The 10,757-nt window shown below is 36.9% G+C and overlaps 1 protein-coding gene across 1 annotated transcript in view; it reads right to left on the reverse strand.

Annotated features, from left to right (window-relative positions):
* Nucleotides 1-10,757, reverse strand: part of LOC103781774 (alpha-mannosidase 2-like) — a 68,262-nt gene that overhangs the window by 4,045 nt on the left and 53,460 nt on the right. The window contains 1 exon segment of the mRNA XM_008949496.1: nt 4,242-4,436. Within this exon segment, the coding sequence (XP_008947744.1) occupies nt 4,242-4,436 (195 nt within the window).

Consider the following 10,757-nt stretch of genomic DNA (forward strand, 5'->3'; position numbering starts at 1 on the left):
CCCTCCCCTTTACACTAAGATGTAGAAAACCACACTTGTACAGCAACAATAACAGAAAATGAATTCTTTACATTATAGATGAATGTGCATGCAAGCTATCTTGACAGGACAGAAGTGACATATGACAAGATGTCCTTCAAACTGCAAGCCGTTTGCTGTATTGCTACACTCACCTTAGTAATTTATTTTCTATCTCTTTTCTGTTGTTGTTTCACATTCTTCAGCTTTTCATCTTACTACATATATAATAAGGACATATAATAAGATGGTTCTATGCACAGCCATGCCAACTCCCTGGGCTGTTCTCCAATTTTTTTCTGGTTTACTTGTTTTTGCACTGGTGTTTTTTCTGAAAAGACTCTGTGATGAGTTAGGTTCATTCCTGGTACTTCAGTAAGCATCTATTAGCTTGGAGTAACCTATGCCAACAAGCATTAGGCACTCTGTGATGCTTTAGCTCTTGAAGGAGTAACAAATGAGAGAGGTTTTAATCTAACAGGCTTTAGATCCACACCAATTTTCTCCTACTAAAGGAGATCTTGGAATAGCATGAACCAGCTTCTTTGAAATTCAGCATGACACAGCTTCACTGTACGACAAATTCGTATTAGTAACTGCTCATTCAGATAAGAAAAAGTGGTAAACTGATAGATTTAGTGTTAGAGTTTTTTAAGTTCCTCATTTAAAACAGTGAAAAAATGACTCAACTATATTTGGAATTCAGATGAGATACTTTGCAGTAGAACACTGTCTGGTAAAAACTTTGCATATTTTACAAACCATGAAAAAAACTCAGTTTCAGATTTTAATCAACATCATTAGCTTATAACCACCCAAAATCAGTTTTTTAATTAATGGTGTTTACAGTCAGCATATTCAAACAAGTTTGCAGTACTTAATACTATTCATGGTTGAAAAAGTTCTTTTCTGTTACTGTAATAGTAGTACCATTATCTACATTAAGTAAGGCATTAATTATCATATGACAAATTATTTTCTGTCTCCAACAGAAGTTATTTACCTGATTTGCTTTTTTTTCACTGACATGACAGTGTTACACTTAAAAGTAGACATTTTTATGCACACAAAATGATAGCATCTGCCTAAACATCCTATCAGCGAAGTATTAAAATTCATACTGCAACAGCCTGACTTCCTATGGGTAAACTGATGTTAAAAATGACATGTCAGTAATGTGTATCAAACACTTTCCCTATTACAGTGGAATTATCTTGTAGTAATCTGCATAACAAATGCATTAATGCATTTCAAATGATGGCATGAATATTTAAATTTTTTAAAATTAAATATTATCTTAATTAAGAAAAAAAAATAAAGCAGAAAGTTAATAAACAATTAATAATACCTTCAGGAAAAGGGATTTTTTAAGTATAAACATCCATGTTACAATGGTCAGCCTTTTAGAATTTCTGGCATTTTAACATGCATGTACCATCCATGTGTCACAAATTAAGCTATTCGATTGCCAAAGCAGGTGTACGACTGAGTAAGTTGCCACAGCCTCTGCATCTACTTTAACCTAGCTCTTCTTCTATCATCCCTGGGAAAGTTAGATTAACTGTATGTAAGCCTAAGGAATGTCTGAGCAAAGATAAGCCTAATTTACATCAGATAAACTTTCTAAATATGATCATGCTAACTGCAGAAAAACCTGTAATAAATTTCTCATTTTTGAACAAAGAACATCCATCCTTAATCTTTTAAAACTTCACAGCCTTAGAACAGTAGTTAGGGAATTTTTGTAATGTAACATCAAATCTCAGATTGCCTTTTTTGGAAGAGCTGCCAAAGTTTGGCTTGATTTTGATCTCCAAGAATTAAACATGTTTCTCGCATCAGGCTTCTAGAAGAAAAAAAATTTTGCTAGGCTTTGTCATAAGCAGTATCCTAGGGCTATGTTACTGACACTTCTCATGAGAAAGAGAAATCATTTAAACTTTTTTTTTTTTTTACCTGATTACTGTAAGCTAACAGACCTGCATTGAGAAGTTCAAGCAACGTGACAAAAATACATATTTATACGTAGTATAAAGGAACAAATGTACTCAGTTTTAAAATATTGAGGCCTAGCCTACTTGTAGGGGGAAAAATCTGTGTCACCTTAAAAACTGGAGCGCTATTTAAAAAAAAAAAAAATCTTTAAATTGCATATTCCTAAGGCATTGGATTCTTCCATAATGAGATCACGTATCTTATAACAACAGCAATATTCTTCCCAGAGAAGCAGAGTTTAAAAGGAAATGAGGAATTCCCTCATGTTTTTTCTCATTTATGCTTTAATGCATTTTCATGCATTCTGATTTCTATTTAAAATCTTAATAATACTTCATTTTAATTTGGTATGCTTATACAGGAAATTGTAACAATATAATTTCTTGAAAATCATCTTCAACAGCCAAATCAATGGAAAAGTAGTCTACGTTTCTGGAAAAAAAAATTGCATTGCATCATTTAGCCAGAATTATGACACTTGTCATTCAAATTCTTGGAAGACACAGAAAGAAAACAAAGTGAGGAGAAATTTTCGAAGGCCATTTTGGCATGCAAGAAATTTGCAAGATACGGCATCACTTTATCCTATGACTAGAGTTAACTTTCACTTTGAATTGCTTAAAGGAATGCTGCAAGCTCAAGAGCTGTTAATCTAGTTATCCCTGAAATACTCAGTTATGGACAGGTAAAAGACCATAGCCTCAAACAATCTTACACCAGCTGGGATAGCAGGGCTGCTATAGCCCAGAAAATGGTAGAATTCACCTATGAGTAGTAAAATTGAACCAAAAAAAAAGCAGCCAGAGATATTCTTTCATTTCACAGGTTACATGGTCATATGATACAAACAAGGGGGGGAGGAAATATAGTCCTCAAAAAAGAAGAGGAGGCATGTGCATGGAGGTCAGCCCCTGAACTTGATGTGCTGAAGCAAATAGGCACTGCTGAGGTGGCTAAACTAAATGAAAAGATCTTACAGTGAAGTGTGAACAAACTTCACATGAAGATTTAATTCAATACAAAGCTTCCTCCTAACTGTTCGAAGTCAGAAGATACATCAAGAACTATTCCATTCAAAATTCAAAATCAGAAACAGTCACAGCTGACTGTACATGAAACTGAACTACTAATAGACAAAGTGTGAGAATAAGCATGCTAATTCTTTAAGTTTTAAAATAAGACTAAAAAGGAAGAACTATGATTAAATGGTTTGGCTTGATGATCTTAGAAGTCTCTTCCAAGCAAAGAGATTCTATAGCAGTAGCAATGGCAAGTTTTTCAGGTATTTTGAATATCATCTGAGGCTACTATAGATGAGCAGTTCTATCTCAGCCACCACAAACACTAAGTGAGAAGGGACAACTGTAGTTTGTAAATACCTAGCTATAGCAGAATTAGAAAAGGATTTCATATCTATGTTAACAGCATTGGTGAGTGATACTGCAATACAGCATAAAGTTAATATATCCCACTTTTTAAAAGGTGTTGAAAAACTGAAAAGAATTTATACATGAGCTGGTGGAAGAACGATGCACAAGCAGTTCCAATTCTGTGGTTTATCAAAGCAGAAAATTGAAATACTCTGGTTGCAACTGTATAAGTTCCTTTGCAAGGAGAAAAAATAGAGTATGTAACAGGGCCTGTTTTGTTTAAAATATTTTTTGGTTTAGTACACCTACCAGAGAATAGTTTCACAGAACCAAGTATTGTAAGCTCATGTTAGAATAACTAAAAGAGGCATTGTATTTAAGCTTAAAAATATTTTAACAATTTATTCCTATGGATGTTAAGATTCGGTAGGTTTTCTTTAAGTCTTCCAAATGGCATCACATGGGGTTAAAACTATATGCTTTATTAAAGCCAGAAATTATTGTACTCAGAGCAAAGTCTAACGACCTTAAATTTAACTCCTCTTAATACAGAAGAGACCAAATATATGAACCCTTCTGCTTTTAACTTTGGGGATTCATTGAAATACACCCCTTCTGACAGAATAATGCAATATGTATTATTATAATGTGAAAAAATAAATCCTTTATTTCATGCTAATGAGACAAACAAGCCTCTAGTTCCTGCAGTATTTAAAAAAAACTAGTCATCAAACCACTATTTAGCATATCATAAAAAAATAACCCACACAAATTAGTTTCCTAGAGTATTTGATTCGACTATATGAACAAGCTATATCATAATTTTGCTCATAAAAAAACCCTGTGTTTTGACCTTACCTTTGATTGGATTGCCCTCAGATTGACTATATGCATGTCACAAGGCATGGATGACATAAGTGGAGAAAAAGTATTTAGCATCTCTGGGACACCTGATTCTGCATATGTTGTCATTGGAATTACAGGATGATTTAAGAAAGAAGAAGTCATATGGCTAAGAAGTGAGGGAAAACTGACTGATGCTTTCTCTTCATTCTGCAAAATACAAGAGAAAATATTTGTAAAAACAAATTAATATACTATCATGTCCAAATTTTGAAACTCATTTACTTTATACATGATTTGATTAATTTAATAGAAAAAAATTAATTTACAGACTGTTCATTTAAGTATTTTTAGAAACTTCTGATCATCCACTAATTCTCTTCTAGTACTAGGTGTACTTCCTGTTTTTACAAGTCATTAGTACCTCTTTCAAAATGATCATTAGGTGACACCACATTTTACACTGTTCCTCAATTTTCTGTGTTAGCCCTTGATGTGTAAGTAACATTGTTCAGAGAAAATAGCTACTGTAGTAAATTCCTCCTAGCTATTCAGTATCTACTTGAATATGGACAGCCAGCTAGTGTTTTGCAGGCTTCCTTTTCTGCATAGGTATTCTGTCCTGGATTATCCATCTTCTTCAGACTTATCTAACTTGTATCACACATATCTCTTTTTATTTTAATCTAACTTCTCAAAACTGCTGGAAAAAACTCCAACCTTGTCTTGGTCTGCAATGCAAAGGATTTCTTTCAGCAGTTTTATTTCAACATCAAGGCAGCAGGAACTGTGGGAACACTATGCCAAGATTATACAAGTTTTGTGCTTTCCCAGGTTTTGTCTTTTCAGTGGTTTTACAAAAAGCTTTGTTACAAACCTCAGATGACTAGGCCCTAAATATTCACAACGGCTATTTAAAGCTCCACAGAAATCAGAAAAAAAAAAACCAAAGGAACTATAAAGGGTCAATTTCTGTTTTAGAATCAGTGAAGATAAAGGAGAAAGGCATGAAAACTTACTTCACTCTTATTTTTCCCTGCATACTTAATCAGATAAATCACTGCTTGTTTATAGGTCAACAGACAATCTTTAGTGAAAACTGCAGAAAGTTTTCTTAAAACCTAGTATCTTAGGCACTGATACCTTAAATATGTACTTTATGACAAGCTTAAAACATGGAAATTAAATAATAAATGGAAGACCCTTAAAGCAAAGGGTAGGATTATTTATCAGCCTATAATGGACAACCACAACACTAATTCTTGTTTTTGTGTGTATATGTATATATACTTACACCTCTGCAGTAGCGTTAAATTCACGTTACAGTGTAGCAACTGAAAATATGTCAGAGCTGAATTGACACAAGATGACAAGTCCCATTTTATTCCTGGTGCTTTTCTTAGTCACGACTAGCAGTGGTTGTCTCTTTGGTACCTACTAAACACTGAGGCTACTATTTTTAGAGATCTATTATGACCCCTAAATTACTTTCAAAAAATTGTAATAGCAGTTGTAGAGGATTCCTACTTTGTGTGCCTCAGTACATTTATTCACACTGAATTCCATCTGCCACTTTACTGCAGGCTTAATCAGTGTTAAGTTCTCCAGTTCACCAGTTAGCCTTGATTTTTTAATTTTTTTTTAACTACCTTGAATAACGTCCTTGTCACGATTTTCTTTATTCCAATTAAAATATGAGCAACCTTGCTCTAAGTACAGCTAAAGCTAAGTCTTCAGTTCAAGTGACTGCATGCATGCCCTACACAGGGAAAATGTGCATATGCATGTCCTTTGAAAGAAGAATACAGAGTTTCACACCAAAGGAATACTGTTTACTCTGTTGCCATAGATGCGCTGAAGTCAAACCTGCCAGTTTTCTGACTATTATTCAATCTTGTTTCCTGTAAAACAAGTTGATTACCTGCATCTGAGAACTTAAAAACAGTCTCCTAAAATCCTACAAATTACACATGAATCAAACTCATCCTATTATAAAAAAAAATAAAAAGGTATATCAAAAGCCCTTGCAACTGGTTTGTATTTCTATGCATTTTACCAGGTAACAAGCAGAAGACAAAACTATGGTCCAGCAACTGTTATTTAAGAACAGTTTTTCATAAGCACTTTTAAACAATGGGCCTTCATACTCACAGCATTTGAGATCAGTGATTTTGCCTACAGAATTCACGTTCAGCCATTTCCTCCTCTATTTTCAATCACTGCCTAACACACCCTACAAACATACTAAATAAGAAGTGTATGCACCAAAGCCAACAGAGTTCTCCTCAACTGCAGATTTAATGGACTTCAGGAAGGTGGAAACAAGAACAGTGAGCCATCACAGAAACAATTTTAAAAAAAGTTTTATCTACATGCAAATTCTCACTGTAGGACTTCCCAGGTACTTACTGGAGAAGGGACAGTTTGTTATGGGAAGAGTGATGGAAAATATCATTTTACTAAGTGCAACTTTAGGCTTGAAACCATAGTGCTTGTTCAAAGCAAAGACAACCAATTTAGATGTCCTCATAATTTCAGAAACAGATGTTCCTGAGAAAGTGCCACCAAGGTCATTCAAGATGGCGAGACACAAGATCTTTCTGAAAATTCTGTTCCATGTATGGAAAAATCCTCTGTACATAAAAACAAGCATGCCATCCACCCCAACATAAGCATGAGAAACATGGGTCAAAACTCTGCCCAAATCCCAGACATCATAAGTACAGGAAAAAACGTGAGGCAAGCTTGTATACTGGCTGTCATGAAAGTAAAACATCACCCATGGTAAATAATACAGATGAATCCTCAGCCTTGTTCAGAAAAGATAGCACAGGACAGGTCAGTCTTCTAGGACCGAATCCTTCAAAGCCTCCTCTAGGGCTAACAGAAGTAGTATGATTAAGAAAGGTGTTTTTAATACAGAGCTGCAGTAACATACATTGTTGTCCTGGTTCAGCTAGAGTAGGGTTGATGTTCATCAGAAGTTGGGAGGCGGTTCACAGCCAGGTCAGACAACTGAATCAGCCAACAGGATATTCAATGCCATCCTGGTACCCTGCTCAGGGGCTGCGAGGGGCACTCTCAGTTTGGGGAGATGCCATTCAGAGATAGCCTGGTCTGTGTCGTTTACATCACTTGCTTTATGTACTGTTTCATTACTGTTATTGCTATTACTGTTGTTTACTTCTTTTGTGTTGTTCTATTAAATTCTCCTTATCTCAACTCATGGGGTTTTGCCTTTTTTTCTCCCTTTCCTTCTTCCCCTTCAGAAGGTCGGAGGAGCAGTGAGTGGCTCTGTGGTGCCAGCTCCCAGCTGAGTCTAAAACCGGGCAGTTGCAGTTGAGAAACCAGGAAAGACGGAAAGGCAGACACTGGAAACTCTGAAGAAGAATGTGGGTGGGAAAGGACCATTTACTATTCATTCTCAGATAACCTGTAGCAGAACCTTGAAAAGTGGCTCCTCAATTCCTGGATTCTGGAAATAACCGAGTATTGCAGAGAAACATAGCTTTGAAGTACTCTGGCAAATACTAGAACCAGAGTTGATCATCTTGGCTCATTTTTACTCCTGCTATGTTCAGATGTTTTATCACAGGTGTAAACACTGTACCTCAGCATTATTCACTTTGAAACTTCGAAAAGCTGCATTAAGACTTAGTTTGAGATTTTACCTTGAATCTTGTATTCCCACACCTGGAATGACTGTCAGCTTTAGATGACTACACCAACAAAAGAAGTGCATTCATTCAGTGAATCCATGTAATAGCATTGGGAATGGAAAGTATGCCAGGTGTCAAAAGCTGCCAGGAGACAGGGGAAAACATGTTTCTCAAACACTGAGGACAATGCTATCACCTAAGATCCAGAAGAGATAGTTCAAATCCCACTCCCCACTAGGTACATCACAATCACCAAAGGATTGGAGTAGGTCTTTCCAGTCTTAATGTAGGGATCCAAAACTTAAACACTACTCTGTTTCTGGGGAAAGAGAGATGGGAAGAGTTTGCATGAACAGACATGTTTGTGTCTCTATAAGGCACATGTTACTCTAGAGGCACATTCACTATGTTGGTGTCTTTCAGGAGGAGCACCCTCCTAATAAGTCAGAATACACAAGTCCCACAATCTCTAATTAAAGTATTGCTCTCTCAAAAGTGGCATTACTTAACTTCATTGGCAGTGTTTAGCACTCAAAGTGTGAACGGAGCTCCACTGGCAGCCTTACAAACATTACACACTGGCAAGATTCTGATGAATGCCACTGATAGAGCTGAGTGCTGGCTTAATGAGCTCTAATCAAAGCAAATACTGCCTTTTTAAACTAACTTAGAGCATGACCATATACAGTGATCCAACTGGAAACTTGCTGTGTTGAAATACAATGACTGTGCAACAGATGTAAACAAATCAGGATTCTTTCCTTGTCATTAAATATAAGGCTAATAATTCTACAATTCTAGTTTTGAGGTAAAACAAACAAACCAACCCAAATCCAGTATAAACTTAAGTTAGAGTTTGCAATAAGTTCCAAGAATAGCCTCCTCTATAAAAAGTGCCCTTATATCACAAATGAGCTATTTTAACAATGAATGGAGGATGGAACAGATTAAGAAAAAACTCAAAGGATTTTCTGGTAAGAGTTTAAATTGAGGAACTAAGGTCCTTAATTACAGGGGAAAAACACTAATTAGACTCTTCAGAAATCATTTAGTAATTGAATGGAAGAAATGGAAAATACTGTAGAGAAGAAAGTAAAGCTGAAGCAGTTAATTGGACTTCACTGAGCTAACAGAGAAACAGCTTTTCAACACAGATAAGTAGTCTAAAAGTTCCCATTTGAAAGGAAGGAAAGGAAACTGAGGCAGCCAGTATATCAAATCACAAGTCTTGACTACTTATTCCTCCTCTGGACTGTTCCTCACTATGAGCAACCCTAGTTAGGATGGAAATTTAATTTTAACTCCAGAATCCCACTAGCCTCCAAACTATCCATCAAACATGATGAAACATGCATGTTTGTCAATGAATTCAGATAAAACTTGGAAACAGAATTTTCTCATCGCAGGTTGATAGATGGGAGCCTGTTCTACTCCTTCACACAGAATAAAGGCAGGGCATGTATTTCCAAAAGGCATGTACACACACACACAAGTGAGCAGAAAGCAGCACCTTTACCACCACCCACAAAAACAGAGCAGTTAGGTAATATGAGCAGAACAGACAATCCAAACCTGACTGCCTCCTCCAGCAGATCAGGTGTGAAGTTCACTCAAAGGACCCTCACTTTCTTAGTTCACAGGTACTCTCTGATCCCTCAAAAATCAGTGTGGATTTCAAGTCCATCTGATATCTAGGCCTGGACCCAGGCCTCTTAACCATTCACCAGTTCAGACTTCACATACTTCTAGGTGCTGGTTCCCACCTGTCATATTAAAGTTTGCAAACCTTTTACATGCACACACAGAAAACAGAGGTTTTACCAGAAACTGGCAGCCAGTTGCACTGGTGCCACAGTCCCCTAGTCTCTCTCTCCAACAGGTGACACACAGACCTCTTATTCTACTTGCCTCTTAGTCTACCCTGAAGTTGGCTCACAGAGATTCAAAAAAGGTTGTGCACTGTCACAAAACTCATTTAATAGGAATACAGCCTAGGCTCTGTTGATCAACCATTGGATTTGATCATACCCTTTTGCCCCTGTTTTTCCCACCTGTTCCTCTTCCACCCCTTTAGGTAAGAATGCCCTTAGGTTGCACTAAGTAATTTCTGCTGAGTCGTTTTGTTGGGTTTCACAACAGGAACAATCTCATCATCTTCCTCTTATAGTCTCAGGAGCAGCCAGTTCAGCCTGCCCCACTCCTCCCTGGTCAGGTTATTTGCTTCCTCAGCCTACCACTGTTCTTTGCATTTAATTTACTTAGTCTTTAACCAGGTGCCACAATAGCGATCATGTTCTATAAGCAGATAATTCTGGAGAACAGCAGCTCATCCATCTACAGGAGAGTGCAGATGGCAAAGAAAGTACTCATCACCACAACCATGAGCACACCACCATAATTACCAAGGTGGACAAACATGCAGCCATCAGTATAGCTGGTGCAGGAGGAAGGAGGAGGGACTTAGATGCCTAAATAAATAAAAAAACCCCAAAACATATGCTTGACTTGTGGAAGGAACACAGTGCTAGATTCTGTTTCCTGTTGACTGGGAAGAGCTGATTCTGTTCCCAGAGATGGCAGAACACAACAATCAGAAATATTCCAGAGTTCTGCTTTGATGAGGAAGTGGGTCATCAAACTGATGATAAAGACAGAACAATATCTCCTAATTTTTATCCTCCAGAGATGCTATCTGCATTGGATAGCTATGCTGCTCATGTGAAATTCTTGCTGCTTATGTTACCTGTTCCATGCGCTACAATATTATCCCTTGAACGTTATTTCACCTCAGAATACAAGCACAAGCCAGACTTGCTGCCTTTATTGCTCTTTTGAGAAGGATTCTGCCCTACTGCCAGAGCTTGCAGCAGGA

This window comes from Merops nubicus, unplaced genomic scaffold, assembly GCF_000691845.1.
Source record: "Merops nubicus isolate BGI_N331 unplaced genomic scaffold, ASM69184v1 scaffold15211, whole genome shotgun sequence".
In the NCBI taxonomy this organism is placed as follows: Eukaryota; Metazoa; Chordata; class Aves; order Coraciiformes; family Meropidae; genus Merops; species Merops nubicus.